We start from the raw sequence: 26,381 nt of genomic DNA on the forward strand, positions 1-26,381 counted from the left end.
AGTATCTTGAACTTAACATGCTCCAAATAGAATTCTGGACTCCTGTGTCTGCCTCCTACCTCCAGAACTCTCATTTAGGTTCTCTCCCACCTTTCTGCATCCTAGTACATAAAACTTCATTCTTCCAGTTGCTCAGGCCAAAATATTTGGAGTCGTTAACAACTCATCTCTTTTTCTACACCCCATATCTAATCTATCAGTAAATCCTTTTTGTTCGGCCTTGAAAATATATGCAGAATTTGATCACTTCCACTGTCTCCACTTTTATTACTGCGGTCTAGGCCACCATCATTTCTTGCCTGGAATATTGCACTATACCCAGTTCTTTGTATTGTGGCCAGAGTGATCCTTCATATCCCCTGCTTAAAACAAAATCCAAAATCCAACGTCCTTTTCTTTTTTATTTTTAGAGATAGGTTCTTGCTCTGTTGCCCAGGCTGGAATACAGTGGCAAAATTATAGCTCACTGCAGCCTCGGAACTCCTGGGCTCAAGTGATCCTCCCACCTTGGCCTCCCAAAGCACTGGGATCACAGGCATGAGCCACCACGCCTGGCCTCCAATGTCCTTTAAACCTCTAAGGCCCTGGCCCCTGTTTACTCTCTTAACCTCATGTCTCAAGTTAGGGGGCTCTAGACCTGTCTAACGCTATAATAGTGTGGTGTCCTGCAGGGTAAGGCCTAGCAAGGGAGATAGCATGGCGATCCAGAGTGCAGGAGTGAATGGAGGGGAGAAAGGACTCTCGGTGACTGCAAACTACTGTTTTGTGAAACATGAAGGATGGGAGGGAGTGAAGACAGTAATGAAAGCAGGACTCAGGGTTGAAGAAGGTTTTTCCCCCTGTAAGAAGTGAATGACTAAGCCGGGCATGGTGGCTCATGCCTATAGTCCCAGCTACTCAGGAGGCTAAGGCGGGAGGATCACTTGAGCCCAGGAGTTCGAGACCAACTTGGGCAACATAGTGAGACTCTGTCTCAAAAAAAAAAAAAAGTAAAAGACCTAAGAATCTTTATGTGTCTATGGAAAGGAGCCCATGGGAGGGAGAGATTAAGACTGTTGGTCACTGACTAACCAGGGACACAAGCAAGCCAGTACTGTGAGGAGAGGCAGTCAGGGCCCCCTTCAGTATGGAGATTGTAAATTGAGGCAGTCACTCCTGTTTGCTTAGTTTTATGGCTTGATTCTACCACTTCACCCCTTTTTCTGGCCAAAGCCTTCTCAGTGTTTTCAGTTCACCCTCTCCCCACTTTGTCATGTCTGCCCGTCCCCTAGCGATCCCTGTGCCTCCTCCCTTGTTCTGCTCCAGGCTCCTGAACACCATGGAGAGACCTGACACAGGTTCTGAGGATCACATTGCTTCCTCGATCACTGTTTTTCTTCCTATCCCAATTTCTGCCCCCTCCACCACACTTGTGCTTTAAACTTGTCTACTCCTGTGGAATTTGTTTCATGGGGTCACGGGTTGCCAAACTTTAGTAGCATTCATTAGATGGGACCTTCATGATTTTAAAATCCTATCTACTTTCTAATGGATCCATTACTTAATACCTCTCTGCGAATTGAATCACTTTTTAAAAAACAAATGTATTTCAGAGGGAAACTTTATATCCCTACCATAAATGGAAATCATACCATTTCATGTAAGTGGAAGATCATGGTAAGAAAAAAAAAAATGGAAACAAAACAGTGTTTTTAGATTTGATGCCTGCAAAAAGTATGAGCCTGAGGCCAGCTTTTTTTTTAATAGGCAAGTGTTTGGGAGGTGTAGTCAACTTACTGCTATCAAACTAGAGACTTATTCTGGCCTTAATTAAAAGGAAGAGGATAGGGAAGGATGAACTTTCTTGAGTACCCTCTGAAATCCTCTGTTATCGACTGGGGTGGCATCCCTGGAAATAGTGGTCCCAGTGTTTGTGTGCAGGAATTGGTAGCTCAAGGATCAGCATGCTGTGGTTTAATCAGCTTCCTTAAGATCCTCACATTAAGATGTGGTAGTGGCCTCTTTACAAGTCTTTTGCATTCAGACCCTCCCCTTCTAATCCACCCTGCCCAGTCTTAGTGAATCTGTCTTCACATGTGCTGCCTCATCTTGCCCCTGTGTCCCTTGGGAAACTTTAATGGCTCCTTATTGCCTACCTGACCCAGACCACGAGTTTCAATTTGGCAACCAGTGAATGTATCACTCAAGTTTTATGGGCTTCCTGTATCTGCAACAATATGTTAGATCTGCGGTGGGTCCGTGGCCTGTTAGGAACCAGGCCACACAGCAGGAGGTGAGCGGTAAGTGAGCAAGCGAAGCTTCATCTGAATTTACAGTCGCTCCCCATCGCTCCCATCACTGCCTGAGCTCCGCCTCCTGTCAGTCCCTGTCTCCCATCACGCCCACACAGGACCATCTAGTTGTAGGAAAACAAGCTCATGGATCCCACTGATTCTGCATTATTGCGAGTTGCATAATTATTTCATTATGTATTACAATGTAATAATAATAGAAATAAAGTGCACAATAAATGTAATGTGTTTGGATCATCTAGAAACCGTCCCCCCACTGCCCCCCAGTCCGTGGAAAAATTATCTCCCATGAAACCGGTCCCTGGTGCCAAAAAGGTTGGGGACTGCTGTGTTAGATGGTGAGGGGACATGGACAAAGGAAGAAATACATACCATAGTCCCAGGGTTTAAAAAATGTGTCATCTAGTTGGGGAGACAAAATGAACATGAAGGCATGTACACATTGTATATGTATATAAAGAAGGGCTGGTGGTCAGGGAGGGCCTCGTGATTCTGCCCATCCCTGGGCTTGGTCATCACATGACTCATTTGTGGTGTATGACTCTTACACTGGCTGGGGTTTTTTTTTTTGGATTGTGGTAAAATATATATAGCATAAAATTTACCATTTTAACCATTTAAAGTGCACAGTTCAGTGGCATTTAGTACATTCATAATGCTGTGCAGCTGTCCCCGCTATCTATTTCTAGAAAATTTTCATCACTCTAGAGGAAATCTAGTACACAGTAAACAGTCAGTCCCCATTCCCTCCTCCCCAGTCCCTGACAACCACTAATCTGCTTTCTGTCTCTGTGGCTTTGCCTATTTTTATATAAATGGAATCATTCAACATGTGACCTTTTGTGTCTGGCTTCTTTCATTTAGCATAATGTTTTCAAGATTCATCCATGCTGTAGCATGTATCAGTACCCTGTTCCCTTTGATGGCAGAATAATATTCCATTGTACAAATATACCACATTTTATTTATCCATTCATCGGCTTATGGACATTTGAGTTGTTTCCACCTTTTGGCTATCGTGAATAATGCTGCTCTGAACATTTGTGTACAATTTTCTTTCTGTGGACATATGTTTTCAATTCTTCTAAGTATATACCCAGAAGTGGAATTGCTGGATCATATGGTAATTCTAGTTTAACTTAATGAGGAACTGCCAAACTGTTTTTCACAGCAGCTGTACTATTTTTCATTCCCACCAGCAATGTCTGAGATATTCCAGTGTCTCCCATTCCTCTCCAACATTTGTTATTTTTCATTTTTTTTATTATAGCCACTCTGGTGAGTATGAAGTGATATCTCATTGTAGTTTTGATTTGCATTTCCCTAATGACCAATGGCATTGAGCATTTTTTCATGTGCTTGTTAGCCATCTGTATATATTCTTTGGAGAAAGGTTTAAGAGACAGGGTCTTGCTATGTTGCCCAGGCTGGAGTGCAGTGGTGTGATCACAGCTCACTGCAACCTTGAACCCCTGGGCTCAAGAGATCCTCCTGCCTCAGCATCCTGAGTAGGTGGGACTATCGGCATGCACCACTATGCCTGGCTAAGTTTTTATTTTTTGTATAGACTGGGTCTTGCTATGTTGTCCAGGCTGGTCTCGAACTCCTGGCCTCAAGTGATCCTCCTGTCTTGGCTTCCCAAAATGCCAAGATTACAGGTGTGAGCCACTATGCCCAGCCCCTTTGCTCATTTTTAAATTGGATTGTTTGTGTTTTTGCTGAGTTGTAAGACTTCTTTATATATTCTACATAACAGATTCTTATGATATATGATTTCCAAATACTTTTTTCCATTCTTTGGGTTGTCTTTTCACTTTCTTGATAGTGTCCTTCCATGCACAAAAATTTTTAATTTTTATGGAGTCTAATTTATTTATTTTTCTTTTTGTTGCTTTTGCTTTTGATGTCATATCTAAGAAACTATTGCCAAATCCAGGGCCATAGTCCTTGGCTTCTCTTCCAAGATTGGGAGCTGTGGCTCACCCTAGGCCATGTCCTCAGAGTCTGCCACAACTTAGCACCCAATAGATGCTTGCCAGATGTTTGTGGGATGGATGACTATGTAGTGGGATGTGAGTTGATCCTTGGGGAAAAGGGGTTTCGTGTAGAGGTATAGCCCAACCAGAGACATGACTCTGAATGAGCATCGGGAGACCTTGTAAACTGTGAGATGTGGTCTCACCAAAGAGGAGGGTACATGTGGACAAATTGTGGAATTCTGGGGGTCAGGTAACTGAATGAGGCCTTCAACAATAGCAAGGGCTGGCTGGGCACGGTGGCTCACGCCTGTAATCCTAGCTCTCTGGGAGGCTGAGGTGGGCGGATTGTTTGAGCTCAGGAGTTCGAAACCAGCCTGAGCAAGAGCGAGACCCCATCTCTACTAAAAATAGAAATAAATTAATTGGACAACTAAAAACATATAGAAAAAATTAGCCAGGCATGGTGGCGCATGCCTGTAGTCCCAGCTACTTGGGAGGCTGAGGCAGAAGGATTGCTTGAGCCCAGGAGTTTGAGGTTGCTGTGAGCTGGGATGACGCCACAGCACTCTAGCCAGGGCAACACAGACTCTGTCTCAAAAAAAAAAAAAAACAAAAAAACAATAGCAAGTGCTTTTGGACACGATGATGGAAACTTGGATCCATAGGAGAGACTTGTAAGTATTGAAGAAAGCTCCTCAGGGGAAGGGAAGCCAGCTATGACTTAATCTTTATGCCATACTTCCTAGAATAGGGCTTGGCTGCTATTAGGCCTTAATAAATATTCGGGCAGCCTGATGAAGGAGACTTTTAAGTTATTTAAATGTGAGACTTTCCATAATATAGACCTCCTTACATAGTCTACTCTATCTCATCCTCCTTCCAAACTTGAACTTGTCCTATTTGCTAGACTGACCCCTCTATTGCTCCTCACACTTGGCACTGTCAGCTCAGCTGCACACATTGCTCATAACCTTGCTCAGAACACGCTTGCTTCTCTCTTGTCTAATTCATCCCATTCCTCCAGGCCTAAGACACTATCCAATTATCCACGGAATCTCAGCACTGCCACTGCAATGTGTCAGTTTACAGCTCTGGTCAGAAAACTTACCAGAGCTTAGGGTCACCTGAATTTGGTTCAGATGCAGCCTCTACTAGTTACTATGTAACCTCAGATAAGCTGGTCTCCCTCTGTCTGCCCTGGTTTCCTTATTGAAAAATGGCAGTAGTAACACTGATCAAATAGTTTTGTGACAGTGAAATGAAAAAAAAAATATAAAAACCTTAGTAAAGGGTCCAGCTCCTAGTAAATAGTCTAAATAGTAACTGTACTGTTTCTGGTTTTCTAGTGGTTTTCTGTATCTTAATCTTGTTTCTCAGCAAGATTGTGGGTTTCTTCTGCAGTGCAGAAGCTGATTCGTATGCTTATTGTAACTAGTATATTTGGCACAAAGCTAGGACTATAGTAAATGATTAAGAGACATTTGTTGGTTTGAGGTGAGATTGTGACAACCTTAAGTTATTTGCTTTGGAAGAAAGGACATTATTATAAAATTCTAGATTATTCCACCATTCGTTTTATTAAGCCTAACTTTCGCTTTGTTCGCTGGTGGTCTGAGACTGACTTTGGGTAACCTGCTTGTATGAACGAGTGTGTGTGCGTGAGTGTGTGTGAGGAGGAGTAGGGGATGGTGGAGGTGGCGATAATTGATTCTCTAAGGGGCAGAGCCAGGCTACAGCTCACTGGCCTAACCATTGCTTCTAGCTTTCCTCCCCCAGCCTTAGAGCTGCTGGGCTGTTATCTGCCTGGGGCAGCTGTCATGGCCCTGGCTTCCGATTCTTCCAGGCTGCCTTCACCATAATGGGAAATGAGGTCTTTTCGGCACTCCTGTAAGACTTTCCTGCCAATGCATCATGCTTTGCGAGAGGCTATTGCCCCGGCTGTATACAATCCTGGCAAAGTGTCAAAGTTAAAGCAGTAAATTCAGGATAATGTTTACCTCTGGAGAAAGAGGCAGGGCCATGAACTCTGAGAGGGGGCTTCAGTTATATTTGAAGTATTTATTTTTAATGCAGGGTTATGGGGCACATGGCTGTTCATTGATATGATATCATAATATATTATCATGGATATTATATAATCTTGAATTTGCTGCTTATCATTTCCATGCATGTATTAGCCATAAAAAATACCATATTTTTGAATATTTTCAAGCTCTATCTATGTGGAATTATCAAATTTTATGTGCACTTCAACTACCTATATTTCTTGCTTGATTTTTTGGAGATTTGTCTATATTGATACATGCAGTCTTAGACCTCTGTATTATAAAGAGAGAGTTGTGTAGGAGTGGACTTGCTAGGCCGTAGGACATACATACCTTTCACTTTGCTGGTATTGCCAACTCACTCCTCAGAGCGGCTGTGCTAGTTTACTTTCCCACCAGCAGTGCATGAGAGTTGATGATGGTTCACATCAACCCTTGGTAGTCACATCTGTGCTTTTCCTTCTCTCACTAGACCACCAGAAACGGTGGGAGGGAGGCAAAGTTTTGTAATTAGGAGGATAATGGCAGCTCTGAGGAATTTCCTGTTATGTTTATTTTAATGAGGAAAAGATTTTGTTCTCTGTTTTGGTAAAAATAATGTTTAGACTTCTGTGGAAAGCAGTTACATTTTTTTATCCTGAAGTAGTACAGTTTGTTTCTTTTTTCCTCTCTTTTCTTTCTTCCTTCCTTCCTTCTTTCCTTCTTTCTTTTTGTTTACATTCTTGGCAAATAAGTGGGAAAGACCAATTAGCAAGTTAATGTTCTAAATGTTCACTTGCAGTAGTAGTTATTTTTAAATGTTCTAAATAGCATGGAACATTAGGTTTATTCTTATTGCTTTTCAAAGTTTTGAATTTGGTAAAATGAATTGAATTTAAAATGTGGCACAACTTTACGGATAAAGATTGTTCATAATTATTTGCCATTCTATATGCATTTCGTGATGGGAAAAATAAATGATGGGAAAATGTGTTTACATTTTAAAACAGATTAGAAAAGTCATGAAGAGTAACTGGCTATTTTATGTTGTTTCATGTGTTCACAGGTGGGAAAGGAGAAGTTCCACAAATCCCAACATTGGGGCTTTTGCAATAATGTTAGGATGCTAGTGAGTGATGATAAACCTGGAATTGGTGGACAACCACTTCCTGGGCAAAAGATGAAGCCTAAATATAGCAGGTTTCCTACAGGAGATGGAACTGATGCACCGTCGTGGGTAGCTTTTGATAAACAGGTAAGTCACATGACATTGGGAAAAATACATTCTTAAAATTTTACAGATACTTAATAGATTTGAGAAAATAAGAGTCTCCAAGGTAAATGTTAATGCTAGTTCTTTTTTCTCTGGCTTTTCCACTTATTATTGCCTTTATTTTTAGTGTTTCTCCCTTGTCTTTATTTTTTTAATTGACAAAATTGTATACATTTATGGTGTGCAGCATTATGTTTTTAAATATGTATCCACTGTGGAATGGCTAAATTGAGCTAATTAACATATTCGTTAACTCACATACTTATTTTTTTGTGGTGGGAACGCTTAAAATCTACTCTCCTAGCTATTTCCATGTATACAATACGTTGCTATTACTATAGTCACCATGTTGTACAATAGATCTCTTGAATTTATTCCTCCTAAGTGAAATTTTGTATCTTGAGCAAGGTTAATTCTTTTAAAAAGATGAATTCAAGAACAAAAGTACCCTAAACAAAGAAAAATTATCCTTGCTCTGTTGTTTCTGACCAGGTGCATCGGTTGCAGGATGCTAAATGTTCATCTCTTTTGGTCAATGCTTATCAATCTTTCTCTCATTTCCTTCCCTGGACAGGATAATCTGTCCTTCTACAGACACTAAGAGTCTGGTCAGACTCACTTTCATTTCATGAGTTGTCATTAACTAAATAATTTTGTTTGATTCTGAATGTGGCATTAAATAGGAATACAAAAATGCCTTCTCTTCTTTTCTCCATATTAATTATGGTTCTCCGTCTCTAAGGACTAAAGGGTGACATGGCAAGAATTATAGAAGTAAAGAGAAGAGGTACCATTATTGGACAAGAGTCGGAACTTTTTAGTGTATGTGTCTGTACACATAACACACACACATACACACTGGTATACTGACATATTGACAGTTAGAAAAGGGAATGCACTTGAGTATCTTAAAAAGCGACTAAGATCAAAGGAAAAAGAAGAACAAGGGGACCAGCTTATGGATATACTGTGTTTATCAGATAATCCCGTATCACAGCTCCTTGTTCTGTTCTCCAAAAAAAACCCTATTTTTTTTTTTTTTGAAACAGAGTCTCACTGTGTCGCCCCAGCTAGAGTGCCGTGGCGTCAGCCTAGCTCACAGCAATCTCAAACTCCTGGGCTCAAGCGATCCTCCTGCCTCAGCCTCCCGAGTAGCTGGGACTACAGGCATGCGCCACCATGCCCGGCTAATTTTTCTATTTTTAGTAGAGACGGGGTCTCGCTCTTGCTCAGGCTGGTTTCGAACTCCTGAGCTCAAACGATCCGCCCGCCTCGGCCTCCCAGAGAGCTAGGATTAAAAAACCCTATTATTAGATTATTTTAGATCTTGTAATTAAAAAATAATTCAGGACTGTAGTATGCTAAATTGACCTGGTGGTTTTTAGCAGCTTTTAACATAGATTGGTTGGCAATATTTTGATTCCAATTAAAATGTCCTCAAATTTGGTGGAAGTGACACATCCCCATGTCATCTGTGATAGAGTAGATCAATTAGAGTACACATTTTTTTGAAGCTCAGTTATGACACTTATAGAGATCTAACAGACCACAGGGAGGTTTCTTTCCCAGGAAACCATCTCTCCTTTGAACATGGGCCAATATTTTTCTTTTTTCTTTTTTTTTTTTTGTTTATTAGTTTAAGTACCTGGGTCAGTGCTGGACCAGGAGCTTAAAAACAATTTCTAGGCTGACTGACTTCGGTGGATTATGTATGGTTTTCTGTTACTCTCAATCTTATAGGATGTTTAATTTGCAAGGGCCAAAGAAAAGATTCTATTTTTACCTCATGTCAAAAAGAGGGTATTGACAATATTTTAAACTAATCTACTACTGAATAAATAATGTAGGCCACAATGTATTAAACTATTCTCTTGTATTTAAAGTTGAAAATCCGTTTTATTTCATGTTTTTCTCAACATTTAATATGTGCCTTTCAAGCCTATTTTGTAGTCCTTTAATTACTTATACAATTATGTAGAATATTTATGAAGTTAGAATAATTTTAGCTTCTGACTGCTTGAGAAAATGAAGAGCTTGCTCATATTAGGTCTAACTAGATGTGACATAATTCTTTCAGTTATTTTGTTGGTCAACTTCAATTAAATATTCATTGAGCTTTAAATGAGACACTAAGACTATGAAATATTTATGTGCTCTGATGAGATTATGAACTATAGACTAGCACTAGATCCTGGTTAATACCCAGAGCAAATTATACAGCGCTTTCTACATTAGTGGTTCAACAAAACAAGTCAACACCTGTTAATCATTTTTCTTAAAAATGAGACATTTTTAATTTGTTGCCAGTTTTTCCAATAGCTTTTAATCTTAGCAATGTATCTAGGGTTACACTCTCAAACAATACAAAGTAAAAATAAAGTAAATTCTTTGGAAAGTGTATTAAAATTAATATTTGTAGTAGATGCTCTTGGTGCCCACCCAGGTTCATATCAGGGGGCAGTGACAAACGCTTTGACAGCTTCCACCTGTAACCCTCCCTGGAGACTTGCTCTTGGCTGATGGGAGTTGCATCTCCCAGAGACATCTGGGAGGTTATACTGGCACCTTTCTCCCAAGAGGGGGCAGCCAATGACTGAATGATTTATCAAGGGTAAAAAGCTTCCTTACTTCAAGGTGGGACAGTTCTTTACTGTGATTTAGGCTCCAAAGCTCCTAGTGCATCAGGCCAAGGCTACACTTGACCTGAGAATGCATCCTGGCTCATTTCCCTTTCCTTTGCTGCTTCCCTTACTCTCTTAAGAGATTTCTTCCAAGAATGTGCCCTTAATAAATCACATGCACCTAAATCCCTGTTTTAGGCTCTGCTTCTATGGAACCTAACCTAAGACAGCATTCCAGTTTTTATCCATAATTCTAAAAGTGACCATCAAAATGCCCTGCTCAGGCTGACCATCACATTATAAGCAGAGAAAATGCTATTTGCAATCACCAAAATAGCTAGCATTTGTTATCCTGCATGGTCCCCATGGTGAACACTTCTAGCTGTTTATCCTTTATTCATTCTCCCCTTTATTCTTACAGACAGAACAGCAGTTTTATTCAGGCTGGAAATGTACCCACTTAAAAGTGTTCACCTCCCCAGGCTTTTTGCAGCTAGGGCTGTCCATGTGACTCACTTCTGGCCAATGATACTATAAATGCATTAATGTTTATTGGGTGGGGCTCCGAGGATAGTTATTGTTTTTCTAATGAAAACAGTCAAGCTCAGCTGGTACAATTTCCTGCCCTTTGCCCTCCCTTTGTTTTCCTGTCCAGAACTAGGACATAATTCCTAGGGCACAGCAGCCATCTTGTGGGTGCAGTGAGATGAAGGGAACCTAGGTCCTCGTTGGCAGCACGGAGCTATTGTTTAAGGCCCAGGCTCTCTCTCTCTTTGTCTTGCAGTAATATGAGAAAAATCAACCCCTACTTCAGAGGTTCTCAGCCCAGGGAGGCATTTGGAAATGCACAGAGGTGTTTTGGGTTGTCACAATGACTAGGAGCAGGGGAGGACTCTAGGGTAAGGCAAGTGAGGCGATTGCTTTGCATGGAACATTTAAGGGGTCCCTCCGAACTCAATAATCAAGCTAGATAATATTTTAGTGTAATATCTTAAAAAATGAAAATTAATGCCAGAAATCCATGATGAACAAAATGCCAGCATTTTAAATAAAGACAGGATCAGTAACTGTGCCATGAGAGCCATACTGGAGCCTGAGGCAAAAGGAAAAATCAGTAATACTGATCCCACCTTTATTAAAAATTTGGCGTTTTGACATTTTGTTCATCCTGGATTTTTTTTGCATTAATTTCGATCTTTTAAATTTCCTCACCCTAGGGCCAGCCCTGACCAGGATGTGCTGCCGCCATTTAGTACCTAGGAGCCAAGTATGTATCGCACATTCTGCGATGTGAGAAAGGCAAACCCATACTGGGAAGAATTGTTCTACCTCAAATGCCAGTAATGTTCTCATTGAAAAATACAGTCCTACTTGCTTAGAATCCCTGGCACTGGGGCGATTTATAGAATAGCCCGAAGATTTTGCCTGATACTGCATTCACTTCCCAAAGACTAGTTATTTCATCGAATTCATTTAAATAAAACCAGGCCATGATGGACTAAGATAAAAGCAAGACCACTCCATAATCATAATCCATATGAACACAGAGAGAACACGAACATTGTCCAAGCCACAAAATGCACCACTCAAACCAATGATTTCAAGGCATTATCCCAGTACCTCCATAAGGAAGAAGCAAACATCAATGGCTGCCCTCACTGTATAAAGGAGGAATCATTTGCAAGAAGTGGAGCGGGGGCTAGGGTCTGAGAATAGGGGTTGGAAACACTGGTTCTGGTCCTGGTCCTGCCATTACCTAACTGTGTGATGTGGCTTAGTCACTTTATCTCTCTGAGCCTCAGTTTCCTTGATTATAAGGCAGGGCTTGGCTAATTGATCTCTAAGGCCCTTTTACCTCTAGCCGTCTACTTGACTAAGGTCAAATTCAGCTTGTTCATCCTAGAACTGAGCCAGGACCCTGGATCTCCTGCCCTGAGGCTCTTTGTAATTATACCAGGCACTCTCTGCTTCATTATTAATTGAAATTTGGCATTTAGCAGGTTATGCTATGTTGCGGTTGCTATCATATAACATCTATCATTAACTGCTTTTATAAAAAGTCAGAATATTTAGAAATACACAAATGACTGAATGTTTTTATATGACTTTTATCTGGCTGTTAAGCACCATTACATAGACTCTATAATTATGCTCTCATTTCTTTTCATTTGTCAATGGCTCCTAGTTAGCCTAATTTGTTTGCTATTTTACAAATGGCTCTATTATAGTAAGTGGCAGGATAAAGGTTGATCTTATGGGGTATGCATGCATTTAAAAATATTACTTCATTTTTTCCATCTATTGTAAACATAATAATTATAATCAAAACTACTGACCACAGAATTAGAATTTTAATAACTTTGCATTAATTGACATTGAGTTTGTATTGAGCTGATTATTCATGTAGCACTATGTGACTCTATGTTTTGAACAATATAAAAATAAATTTTTAAAATATAATTTGGTTTCTTGAGTCACCTTGTTTTTTAATTGAACAAGTTTGTTTTTACTCATTTGCAGTCTCCTTCTTTCCAAGGCCACTGCTGCTATCTTAGTTCATCATCTTTGACCTAGAGAGTAGCCTCTTCAATGGCATCCCTGCCTTCAATATGATTCCATTTCTCGATTGCCCACTCTGCTGCAGAGTTAACTTTCTAAAATGTTTAGAATACTTTGACCTCCTTTGCATGGCCTAGGGACCGCCTATCTTTTGGCTCTTCCACCTTTGTAGTCTCATTTACTCTGCTCCCCTCTCCCCCCTCAGCCCTCAGCTACACAAAACGACTTTGCAGTATCCCACGTCCCAAGCACTCCTATGGTCCCATAACTTTGCACATGCTGTTCCCTATGCAGAGAATGCCCTTCCCCACTTGTCCACTTCCCCCATCTTTCAGCCCATTGAAGACCCATTTCAGATGTTAACTCCACTGTGATGCCTTCTTCTTAGTGCTTTCAGGTGGTTTGGCACTTCCCCCTCCTTTGGGAGCATTTTCACAAACTCCTACTCTTCTCTGTGTCCCCCACAGAGCAAGAGTGAGGTGGGATTTTGTGGCAGTTTGGGGGATAGTGGTTAAGCTTGTGGTCTCTGAGGTTAGGTAGCTTGAGTTCTAATCCCAGCTTTCCCATTCTCTTACCTTGAGACCTTGAGTAAATTGCTTAACCTCTCAAACCTTGACTTCTTCTATAAAAAGAGGATCACAGTATTATCTGCTTTATAGGTGTGTTGTGAGGAGTAAATGAGACAGACTATAAAAGCACTTAACACAATGCCTGACCCATTGTAAGTACTGGCTTGTAAGTGTTGGCTATTTTATTTAGCTTTGAATTCTCAGAGCTTAGCACAGTGCCTGACACATGGCAGGCGCTTGGCAATATATAGTGAGTGGATTTTTAAAAATGTTATTGAGTCTTTCCTAATGGCTTTTAGCTTTATCTTCAATGCATTATAATTATTTGGAGGTACCATACCCTGTTTTGCAGTTATTTTCATATAGTCTTATTCCCCTTACTTAACTGTACAATCCTTGTAGCTGGAGAGATTGTCTTATTGAGTATTGTATCTACCACATAGAGCTTTGAACTTAGCAGGTATTCCATAACTGGTTTGGTTTGTATTATTTTTCTTTTGTAAAGAAGCCTTTCAGTATCAAGTATCCATTTTGTGACCTTGGCTGTTGTTGCGCTCGTGAGAAATAAATAATGGACTTTGGGACCAGTAAAATAATCCACTGTACTGGGGAGTCCAGTTTATTATAGAATAATTACAGAATAAATTCTTTGGGTTGGAGGAAAAGATAAAAGGCATCATATCCAAGCATCTTTCTTCTGCCTCTTTTGGGTGGAATCCAGCCTTTAAAAAATACATAATAATATCTCAAAATGATGGCATGGAGTGTTTTTGCCTTGTTCTCTTTATTATTCCCTCTGAGTACACACACACACAGACACACACGTTGAGCATCACATTTTTTGAGTGCTGACATGATGCCACGAGTTGAAAACTTCACACCTAATCTCATGTGACCGGTTGCAGTCAAAACACAGGTGCACAATGCACAGTTTATTCAGCACCCCCAAGGGAGAACCACCCCTAGCCCCTTTCAACTGCAATATATCTTTTCCACATGTGCCCAGATTCTCCCATGCAAGCATGCCCACAAAGAGTAATAAAATGGCACATGTGCAGACCAGACATACTAACAACAGGTTCCCCACGGTGCCCCACATGGGCTAAGACCCACGTGCATTACTTATTGTGGGTTTTTTTCTTTTTGCTTATTCTCTGCCCTGTGGTATAAAGATATTGTTGAAAATGTCAAAAAGGCCTGCAGATACCCCTGTGTATAACAATGATAAGAAAAAGTAGAAGAATTTATGTTTGTCTATAGCACAGAAAGTCAAGCTGTTGGAGAAACTGGTCAGTGGTGTAAGTGTGAAACATCTTACAAAAGAGCATGGTGTTGGAATGACCACCATACATAACCTGAAGAAACAGAAGGAAAAACTGTTGAAGTTCTATGATGAAAGTGATGAACAGAAGTTAATGAAAAATAGAAAAACACTGTATAAGGCTAAAAAGGAAGATTTCAATTGTGTATTGAAAGAGTAGATCTGTCAGCCTCACACTGAACACATGCCACTTAATGGTATGCTTATCATGAAACAAGCAAAGATCTCTCACAATGAACTGAAAATTAAAGGCAACTGTGAATATTCAACAAGAAGGTTGCAGAAATTTAAGAAAAAACATGGCATTAAAATTTTAAAGATCTGTGGTGATTAAGCATCTGCTGATCATGAAGCAATGGAGAAATTCATTGATGAGTTTACCAAGGTCATTACTGATGAAAATCTGATGCTAGAAACTCTATAATGCTGATGAAACATCGCTGTTTTGGTGTTATTGCCCCAGAAAGACACTGACTCCATCTGGTGGACAGCCCCCACAGGAATTAAGGGCGGCAAGGATAGTATAACTATGCTGCGATGTGCTAATGCAGCAAGCATGCATAAAAAGTAAACTTGCTGTGATAGGCAAAGGCTTGTATCCTTGCTGTTTTCAAGGAGTGACTTTCTTACCAGTTCATTATTAACAAAAAGGCATGGATCACCAGGGACATCTTTTCTGATTGGTTTCACAAACAGTTTGTTCCAGTATCTCCTGTTCACTGCAGAGAAGCTGGACTGGATGATGACTGCAAGGCTTTTTTATTCCTTGACAACTGTTCTCCTCATTGTCCAGCTGAAATTCTCATCAGAAATAATGTTTATGTCATGTACTTTCCCCTAAATGTGACTTCATTAATTCAGCCATGTGACCAGAGTATCCTTAGCTCAATGGAGAGTAAATATAAAAACACTTTCTTGAACAGCATGCTAGCAGCAGTGAATAGAAGTGTGGATATGGATGGTTTTTAAAAGGAGTTTAGCATGAAGGATGCCATATATGCTGTTGCCAACACTTAGAATGCAGCGACTAAAGACACAGTTGCATATGCCTGGCACAACCTCTGACCTATGACTATGTTTAGTAATGATGATGAACAAGGTGGTGACACTGAAGGATTCCATATATCAAGTAAGAAAAAGATGATATCTGACCTCTTAACATATGCAAAGAATATACCTTCAGAGTCCATCAGTAAGCTGGAAGAAGTGGATATCAAAGAAGTTTTTAACATTGATAATGAGGCTCCAGTAGTTCATTCATTGACCAATGGTGAAACAGCCAAAATCGTTGTGAATCAAGGTGATTGTGATAATAGTCATGATGAAGATGATGTTAACACTGTAGAAAAAGTGCCTATAGACGACCTGGTGAAAATATGTGATGGGCTTATTGAAGGACTAGAGCAATTGTGCATTCATAACAGAACAAGAAATCATGCTAGTTTATAAAACGAAAGAGACTTCTGAGACAAAAATCATTGTTAATGAGGCAGATGACTCTGGAAGAAACATTTTAAAAAGCTGTCCAGCAGAATGCCTCCTGATCCCTAGAGGACCCACTTCGTGCTCTCTCAACTGGTTCTGATGTTTCTTCTCACCTAAAAAATAATACAGTGTACAGTAACCTTTTAATCAAAACACAACATCGTAGGTGGAGATGGAAAGCCTGATGTTTGTTTTGGTGTTGCTTAACAGCTAGTACAGATATTCTGGTGATGCTACTCTGCTGCTTAGTTACTCCAAACATGAGTTTGTCACTGTATTAATGGTGTGTCATATTTTTTACTGTTAAGTACTAATGTGTGAATAAGCCTAAGAAAAATGATTCCTTATCTGTAGCATATAAATTCAGAGTCAGGAATGGTGGTGATGCCTAACAACAGATTGTCCACATGGGTGGCTGAGATAGTGACTCCTTTGCTTTCTGATGGTTCAGTGTACACAGACTTTGTTTCATGCACAAAATTATTAAAAATATTGTATAAAACTACCTTTCGACTACGTGTATAACGTGTATAAAACATAAATGGATTTCGTGTTTAGACTTGGGTTCCATACTGAAGATATTTCATTGTATACATGCAAATACTCCAAAATCAAAAAAAAATCTGAAACACTCTGGTCCCAAGCATTTCAGACAGGGATTCTCTCTCTCTTTCTCTCTCCCCCCATATATATGTATATATGGAAAAATATTAGAAAAGATAAAGGAACAATTTTATATATATAATCTGTTATACGGTAGGTATTTTTCATATTAAATGTTAGTTTTCTTTATTCAGCTTATAAAACTCCATGATTAACATGATTTATGCTGGATAGGGTTACCCCCTTCTTCTAGTCCTGGCATCATTTTTCAGGAAGTCTGATTTTAAACAGTGGGTCTGAACCTCTTTTAGTAATATCAAGTGTTTTTCAATTGCCTTGCTCAATAGACTCCATAAGGATGTGAAAAGACTATTTTAGATATGGTTTTGACAGTATTTTCAAGCTTCCAGCTTTGCATCCTACACTGATTTATATATTATTCAGTATTTTTATACATTCATTTTTCTCTCCAAAGCTCTGTTACATATACATACTTTTCTTAATCCTTTAAATAGTGCTATGGTTATCACTGTGGTTAGCAAGTGTTAATTTTCTAATTTTTGATGAAAGGTTAACTAGTGAACAAAGAATTTAAGTGGTTCGCATCAGTTATATAGTTAATTAGTGATAAAGTTACAAGAAAAACATTCTAGCATTCTAGCCACTTCCCTTTCCCTTTTATGTATCATAAAATCATGTCTTAAGAAGCAGAAAAGTAAAACTAAATTTCACAAATACTTATACTGCCCATACAGGTACATTTCATCTTAAACCATAGATTTAGTCATGAAAATTTGAGCATAAATTATACATAGATTTATGATAATATTTTTGTAATATGAAAAATTCTTTGGAAGTTATCCTTCTGTAATTTGTCTTTTTTGTCATTGATTTATGTAACTTACCTTTATTGACTGTCTCTTATGCTCAACAAGCTAAATGAGATTCAGGTTTGTATAACTTGAGTTTTCTTAAAATAAGATGTGCCTATTTAAACACAGTATCCATGGGAACATAAATTTATCAAAAAATGAAGTGAGAGGAAAAAAATGAAAATTTCAAGTGAGATTATAACTTGAGCATTGGTATTTAGATGTACCTCCACCTCCACAATCCCAATTGAAATGACTGCAAAATTTTAAAATATGGAGAAACTAATTTAGTGTTAGAGGCCAGGGAGGGGTTCTATCTTAATACTGTAAACTTTGAAGAATTTCCCCTTGATATAGTGCAGATGGGATCATATTGAAGGAATATACCAAAACCAACTTGTAATTTCACTTCCTGAGAAAGTGACAAGAATTGAATTGGGGGTTAGGACAACCTGTAGGGGCTTCCATTTGCTTTACTTTCACAACCATTGATGGCTTAAGAGTGTCAACAAGGAGGCCAAGAAAGCAGGTCCTGCTTTTGGGCTATTCTCTGATGCAACAGGCAATGGCATACAAAGGACTGGCCACTCTGTTCCTAGAGTGGAGGTCAGGTCAATTTATAAAATGTTTATATGTAAGAATTTAAAGTTTTTCCTGCTGGGGACTATCTATGGCCCCAGCTCCATCCCTACTGCTCTTAACATGCTGTATATGAATTTATATTAACCAGTCTCCCACTGAGAGGAGGAATCTAAGAATATTAGGATGAACAGTGAAGAGGTAGTGAAAGGGAACCCACCCACACTATTTTGGGGAAAACACCTGCCTGGATAGACTGCTTTTTGTTTAAGAATGAAGAAACCCAACATAAGGTTTCTGAAAAGACTCCACAACATAAACAGAGAACATAGCATTCAAGAGACAGAGGAAGAAATTTATTTATTTTAAAAGTATTTTTTCTATAGGAAAATAAATATTTTTGATAACAATGTGCTTTGTGCTTTCTGTTGAGTGCAAGGAAGTATGTAACACAAAGTAAGCAGCGAAAGCAAACTCTGAGTGAGAGCTGGAAGGAGAAAATAGAACAAGAGAAAAATTAAAAATATTGCTGAATGAGACTAGGCATAAAGTCAAAGGGAGCTTGCTGAAGAAGGAAGAAATGTGAAGCAACTAAAAAATGCATTATATGTAGTAAAGAAAAAAAATCAAACTGGGGAAATGAGATGAAAAGGCAAACTTGAGAAAATCTCCCAAAATGCAGCAGAAAAGTATGTAAGAGCAACAAGAAAATGAAAGGTTGGACAGAGGATGGAGCTCTAACATGCAGACCATTGTTCCTAAAGAATTAAAGGCTAGATTAAAAGCAACCAACTTGATTAAGCATACCATAAGAAAACAATAGAAACGAAACCAACTTTCTGGACTATAAAAAGACATAGATCTGCAGATCTAGTATTTACTTTGTACCAGAGGAAACCAAAAAGGAAACCAATAATTATACATACCCTGGCAAATTTTATATTAATTTCAAGGAGAAAGCAAAGAAATTACCAAGCATCCTAATAGAAAAAGTAGTTTAACCCCCAAAGAAGGAGAAGTAGGCATCAGAATTCTCGGCAATATTAAATGCTATAAGACAGTGAAGCAATGTCTATCTGTAACTTTCAGGGGAAAATATTTGTGACCCAGAAATTTTAGACTCAGTCAAGGTGTTATTCATTAGTGAAAGCAGCAGAAAGATGATCTCGGTTATATAATTTATCATAAATATGCCATCTATATACTTTTCCCAAGAAAGCTGCTTGAGGGTCTGTCCAGCCAACTAAGAGATAAAGCAAATTAAACAGTTAAACCACAGGGAAATCATGAAATAGTGGTAAGCAGTGGAAAGAAACATATAATAGGTAATTATGAAATAAAAAATTCAAAACATCATGTTAACATTTTAAGTATTTATTGAAAGATAAAAGACTAACAATCATAAAATAAGCCCCAAATGCAAGATAGGGACAGCAAAAACAAAAACATGTCACCTTTCTTTATTTAGGTGAGTTTCAGTCAACATTAATTTTTAGAAATACCTGAATTGACATTTTTTAAAAATCAAAAATTACCATGAATAGAGTTAAAATCTCTCAATTGGTAGTTTCAAAAAAAAAAAAAGCTTGTCTTTATGTTCTTTCTCTAGGACCTGTAAACATTCTCTATTTAACTCTGCTTAATACACATAGATATTTTATGTTTTTAACTATGTTTTAAAAAAAAAGACTGTAAGTAAAAATACGTCAGAACATTAACATTGTATATCGGTGGTGGGGTTTTGTAGTACATAAGTCTTCAATAAGTATGCATATGAATTGCTTTATAGTCAGAAAAACATACAAATTATTTAAAAGAATATACAATTTGACATAGCTATATGATCACAATTATGGTTAGGAAAGACACCAACAATGGGTTCTCGGTAACAGAAATGCCAGACTTATTTCTTTTCCTATTTTCATATTTTTGTAATATATATATATTAATTTTTACAAAGTAAAAGTAAACTTTATCAAAATAAAAGTCTACATATACAGCAGAGTTATAATTACAAATTTGGGTTATTGAATGCTTTGTTCTTGCCCCCCAAATTAAAAATAAACTAAGCATTTAGCTTAAGACATTAGAAAATGTACAATAAAACAGACTTAAGAGACCAGAAAGAAAAAAAAATTAAATTTTAAAGCACAATTTTATAGTTCAGTAACAGAATAGATTTGAACAAATGTTAAGCCAACCGCTGATTCTTTAAAACAACAGAATTAACAAACCTCTAGCTTGTTTGCTCAAAAAAGGAAACAAAAAATACAGAAAACAATATTTAAATCATAAATTCGGAGGAAGTAAAATGTATAGCTGTACTAATTATGAAGTGAACATTGTAGTAAATCTTAATTTGCAAAACTGACTCAAGGAGTACAATGCTGGAATTGGTCAGTAACTATGGAAATATGAGAAAATTAGAGCTACTCTAAATGTTAAAGTGCTTGTCTCTAAGTGGTAGGATTATGGGGTATTTTATCCCCTTTTTGTGCTCTTTAGTAGTCTCAAAAACTCTACGATAAGCAGGTACAAATTATGAAGTTAGATATGAATAAAGACCAACTGAAAAAATGAAATCCCTCCATCTCCCAAGACAAAGTGGGCAGTTTGTTCCTTTTGATTTTTAAAGGTAGAAATTGCTGCCTTTCTAAAATTTAAGTGAAGCGAAATATTGACATACCCCAAAAGGACTGCCAAGGTTCAGGGAGCCCATTAATGGGCCTGAGAAGCCCTGTGCCTCTGTACTGACTAATGGCCCAGGGACCACTAACGGCAAATTGAATTTCTAGATCACCGGCTGCCTTCACAGCTCTCTAATGCCTCCAGAATGGGAGAGTAGACACACCCAGTGCCATACAAACAGATAAATGCTAAATAATAATTCTTTGAGGTTCAACGGAGTATCTGTTACTTTCACAGAAAACTACAGAGTGCCCCAAATTTCCCACATTTGGATTGCAAGATTTTACCAGTAACGTAAATAGGTGAAGTGTTCTTTATTTCACTCATGGAATAAGTAAACAAAGATTGTGATTTCTGATTTAGGTCACTCTTGATATACTACACTCAGAACTACATTGATCACTCCCATTCCTAAAGAAATAAAGTTGAATTATGGCGAGGCTTTCTCTTGCATGTTAGAAACACTGCAGAGTGTAATACATATATTTGCCATAACAAAACGTAGAGAGGGAGGAGGTTAGAAAAGTATTTTTCCCATATAAAAAGGAGATAATTATTTTGGCAAGGAAAATTACTTTTATTATAACACGTGTATGTCCTGTTTATCTTGTTGAATGTGTACTTATAAATGTAGTCATTCCTTCACATCCATCTTTGAGGTGCCCACTTGGTATGTCACTTCGCTGGGCACAGATAAATGACATATTGCTCTCTCATGGAGCTTACATAACGAGAAAGGTAAATGAAAGAGGATATTGGAATGTGGTAAGTAGAGAGAAATATGTACAAAATGTGATAAGGACATTGCAGCCAGGAGAGTGTGACTGAGGTAGTGTTTCCCAAGCTGGTGTTCTTAGAGAATTTCAGCTCGTTGAGCTGTGTCTCATATTAATCTATAAGTATTATAACTGAGCAATACTTTCTTGTGTATTTATGGTATATATTAGCATATCAAAGGACATGTGAGATCCCAAAATAAAAAAAAAACCTACTGTGCAACTTCGTACAACTCAGTATTTCCCCAAAACGTGTGTCCATGGGACCCTCTTTCCTACAATCCTTTATAAAAAGTCAGGGCCCCTGTGGGTTGAAGGACACACGAGCAATGTCTATTTAAACTGTATATTAATTAAGAAAAAAATCTTCTTAACTCAAAACCTTGGCTTAGTTTTTGAAGGTTTTCTGTCTTCAAAAATATAATGAAATCGTGCCTTTCACATTGCATTAACTTCTTTTGTTCTACTAAAGGAAAATGAAGCACTACAGCTTCCTTACACTTTCTTCTCAAAAGACTCACAACAAAGGAGAAATCTATGATATACTCAGTGTTGTTTATAGGAAATATGAACTGTCAGGTTTCTGGTAAGGCTTGACTTTATTTCTTTTTATTATGGATAACATTTAACAGCAGAATGTAGGTGGCCTTTAATCTTTGCCTTGGCTTTAAATTAAGGAGGGGTGCTAGAAATATGGTTTATTTCTCTATTCCTCTCCTAATATCACCCTCTCCCACAAATATTAACTGCCAGGTGTTAATAAAGTCAGATATTCATTCACATATTAATTCAAGAAATCTTTTGCTTACTGCCTGCTCTGTTCCAGGCACTATTCTAACATCGGGATTGAGTGGTGAAGAAGACTGACAAGCTTGTAAACTTACAGCTTAGGTGGGGAAGATAATCAATGAATATACAAGTAAATTAACAGGCTCTCAGACAGTGCTGAGTGCTATGATAGAGCTGAAACAGAATGAGCCAAGGCTTTTTTTCTCCTAGGTGAGGGTGACTACTCTAGATTGGTAGTCAGGGAGGGCTTCTCTGTGGAGGTGACTTTTGAGCTGAGAACCAAATAGTCAGGAGCCAGCTGATTTTTCTGGATCCAGATAAATGCACTTGAAGGAAACTAGAGAAGTCTGGAGTATTCTGGGCCTATTTTCATAGATTCAGTTTTTAAGGGTAAAAAAAAATTTCCTTTTTTTTTTTTAGAGACCAGGTTTTGCTATGTTGCCTATGCTGGAGTGCAGTGGCTATTCACAGGAGCGATCATAACACACTGCAGCCCCAAACTCCTGGGCTCAAGGGGTCTTCCTGCCTCAACCTCCTGAGTAGCTGAGACTACAGGTGCATTACCACACCTGGCAGAGATTTTCCATTTTTAAAGTGGCATTCCTCATCCAATAATGGGACTCCTGGATTTAAGTGTATGTTTTGGCTCATAAAATTACATTTCACAACTCAAATATTTTTCTTACAATGTGGGTTCATTTTAATTTCTCAGGGAGGACTGCTGTTTGCCAAATGGGGAGCTAAAGCTCTTCTCTGTTTCTGTCCTGTTGATGCTTTTGAAGCCCTTCTGGAGAACAGTAATTCCAAGTGGTATACATTCGGGCCTTGTGAAGAATCAGAGCATCAGTCAGGGTGAATTTAGTAAAAAAAAAATATAAAATAAAAAAGAATCAGAGCAATCTGAATAAACAGTTGCTATTATTATATACTGGTTAACTAAAGAGTTTTAGAATTACACAAGTGTTGGGAATTTAGTTCAGATTCAAGACTTATCTCCTCAGTGGCTTCTAAGACTCGATCAGTTTGGCTCCCATCACTCTAAGCTCCTCCACAGCCCCCTTAACATAACTATTACCTAATTTTTATTTATCTAATTTCCTTTTAGATGAAATGCTAGTTTGGTTTATCTTTACAAATAAAGACATTGCAAATTGAACAGTTACTAAACTTATAATTTAACAACAAACCATATGGATTATAGAATTGCTATAATATACAAATATAATACACAAATCACCCACCTTACTTTTAAAATTCAACTTTTTTTTTTTAAAAGATAAGTAGGAAGGTGATTTTATTCACCAAGTGCTCAAAAACACTGGTGACAGAGAACAGGGATTTAGACCGGCAAACTCATTGTACTCTATCAAACTCTCTCTTCCTTACTGATTATCACATTTTGGCTGGAAGAAAAAACCTTAATAACATCAAAGGCAGTTTCCCTTAGCTCTCTTCCCATCCCATTGCACCCCATCCTACCAGCCAGAAGCGGAAGTCTTATGAAGAGGTTTTGAAGAAAACATCCTGTCCTCGTTTACTCCATTCCAGTGGATTCTCCGAACACAACCTTAACGTGGGACACGGGCAGAGTTCAAATCCAGTCTATATGTTTTGTCAGGCCGCTGGTCTCCCACTTTTGGAAGACTCCTGACTGTGCCTTCTCTGCTTAAAGACTGTAGAGGCGAGTGGTGTTCTCACGCAAGGCGGCCAAGGTGTTGGAGAGTGGCTGACTTTTGATTCTGGCAATCTCTCGCACTGTATACAGGGCCAGGCCTGGGTGGGCATATAGGCAAAGGCTTTTGGGAACCCCGCGAGGGATGAAGTAGGGAGCATCAGTTTCCACGATAATTCTGTCCAGCGGGATCTTTTTCAGAGCTTCTCGGACCTTCCAGGCAGAAGAGTAAGTCAGGACTGCCGTGAAGCCCACAGACATGTTGGGAAAGTGCTGCAGCAGGGGCTCAATGACTGAGTAACTTCCAGTGAAGCAATGCCTGTGGATCTTGTAGTCAGAAGGCACAAATTTTTTCATGATGCCCAGCAGATCTTCATCAGCTTCTCGGCAATGGATCACCAAGGGCTTCTTTAGAGACACAGCCAGCTGCAGCTGTCTTTCAAATATCTTATGCTGCTCTGGGACAGGTGTGGTGCACTTGTAAGAGTAATCCAAGCCCATTTCTCCAAATGCCACAGCCTTGGGGTGCCGTAAGGCTTGCAAAAGATTCCTTTCGTGATATTCAGTGTAGTAACGTGCAAAATGAGGGTGACAGCCAAAGGCCCCCCAAACCAGATCCTCTTTCAACAGTTCCTCCCACAGGCGATCCTTTAGGTTACGAGGATCACAGAAGTCAGAGATGCAGCCCTGAAATTCCTTAGGGAAGGAGTGGCTATAAATTTTTCTGAACTTGGCAAAAGTCCCTTTGTAAGACAATTTGGCATAGAGCATGTCCAAATGACAGTGGGTATCAATGAAACCCTCCTCTGTGTTTGCCTGCCAGAGGCTCCTTGGCTGGAAGCTAGATGCACACCCTGTACGAGGACATGATAGTGTCTCCTCTTGATATGATCTTTTCGTCTTTACTTCTGCTTCCGAATTTCTGGAGAAGCGAAATGAACGGGAACTCTGGAATCTGCCTTTTTCTGTCACCTTCAGATCTCTGGACCTGTTTTGGGAGCTCACTGTATAATTGTAGTAGTCATCACGTAGGAAGCTCCGCCTGCTCCTCCCAGACTGGAACATGTTGTTGCTGCTGCTGCCCAAGGAAGCATAAAAAGAAGGCTTGGTACTGTTGGGCCAACGGCTGTTGGAGTCATAGCAAGGTCTAGAGAACAAATTAGGTTGGTCCGTGCCATGGTCATTGGTGAAAGATGAAGGCTCTGAAACTACAGGGAGACCCAGTGAGAGTGTCTCCTGCCAGCATCTGACTGTGGAGATCTTGGTATCAGCCCAGTCATTTTCTGAAGAGGGGTGTTCAATCACCCCCTTCCTTCCTTTATCCTTTTGGATTAGTGAATGGGAGTTATCGTCATCTACAACTTCTAGGGATGGAGAACTTTTTTTATCAATGACTGTCTTTTGGTCACCACGTCGCTGCTCACTGAATTTCTTAGGCTTTATAACTACCCTCCTGTCACTGAAGCTGCTCTTTTCTGGGGATGACTCAGTCTCTTTGTGAGGAGGCAAAATGGTGAGATTCCTGGCTGGTCTTTTTCCAGGGTTGGGATGCTCTCTCATGTTTGGTTTTGTACTAGTGCCAGCCTCTCCCTTTCCTTTGGGCGAGGATTTTCCCAGGATGTCTTGGATAGCCTTTAGGTAAATCGCTGAAGAGCCCTGATCTTGACGTTTATCCCTCCTTTTCGGGAACATGTTTGGTTTCTCAGCCTTATTTTGACCCTCAACTTCAACCACAAATTCAGAGTTCATGGAGTTAGGGAAACTATGTTTGGATGTATCGTTAGAACCGCAGGCGCCCTCCTCTAGAGAAGCCATTTCTTTTATAAAGGGGCTGGCAGAGCACACAGGAGCTCACAGGGAGGAAAGGAACCCCAAGTACTCCGAATCAGGCAGTCTTTGGAGCCGGCCCTACCCACACCCAAGACTGAAGAATACGAAAAGGACGAGAAAGAATTTCCGTGGCAGGATGAGCCCTAAGAAAATCTCGGCATAAAAGTACAAAGTCCTCTTTCTGGGCTTTCAGGTCCCTTCCAAACCACCTCACTGAGCTCCCTGAGGCAGCTGCGTTTGCCGGGGCACCCTACCTGAGCGCCGCTCCGGTGGTGGTACTTGACCTCGTGCTGGTGTGCCCTCGCACCAATCAGCCCTCACGCCGGACCGAGGGCCCTCACAGCTGGAGGGCCCCGGCGCCGCTCTGGCGCCGGCGCCGTAGGAACTGTTTCGCCTTCTTTCAACCGTCCATCACACTTCTTAGTGTTCCAGAAATGCCAAAGTCCTTCC

The 26,381-nt window shown here is 39.4% G+C and overlaps 1 protein-coding gene and 1 pseudogene across 1 annotated transcript in view; one reads left to right on the plus strand and one right to left on the minus strand.

Annotated features, from left to right (window-relative positions):
* The window catches only part of EFHC2 (EF-hand domain (C-terminal) containing 2), a 150,995-nt gene that overhangs the window by 21,063 nt on the left and 103,551 nt on the right, over positions 1-26,381 (plus strand). Inside the window, exon 2 of the mRNA XM_012642805.1 lies at positions 7,361-7,549. Coding sequence (XP_012498259.1) covers positions 7,361-7,549 — 189 coding nt within the window. The remainder of the gene's footprint in view (positions 1-7,360; positions 7,550-26,381) is intronic.
* Positions 24,092-26,381, minus strand: part of LOC105809030 — a 4,041-nt pseudogene continuing 1,751 nt past the window's right edge.

Source organism: Propithecus coquereli, unplaced genomic scaffold (assembly GCF_000956105.1).
Source record: "Propithecus coquereli isolate 6110/MARCELLA unplaced genomic scaffold, Pcoq_1.0 Scaffold188, whole genome shotgun sequence".
NCBI lineage: Eukaryota > Metazoa > Chordata > Mammalia > Primates > Indriidae > Propithecus > Propithecus coquereli.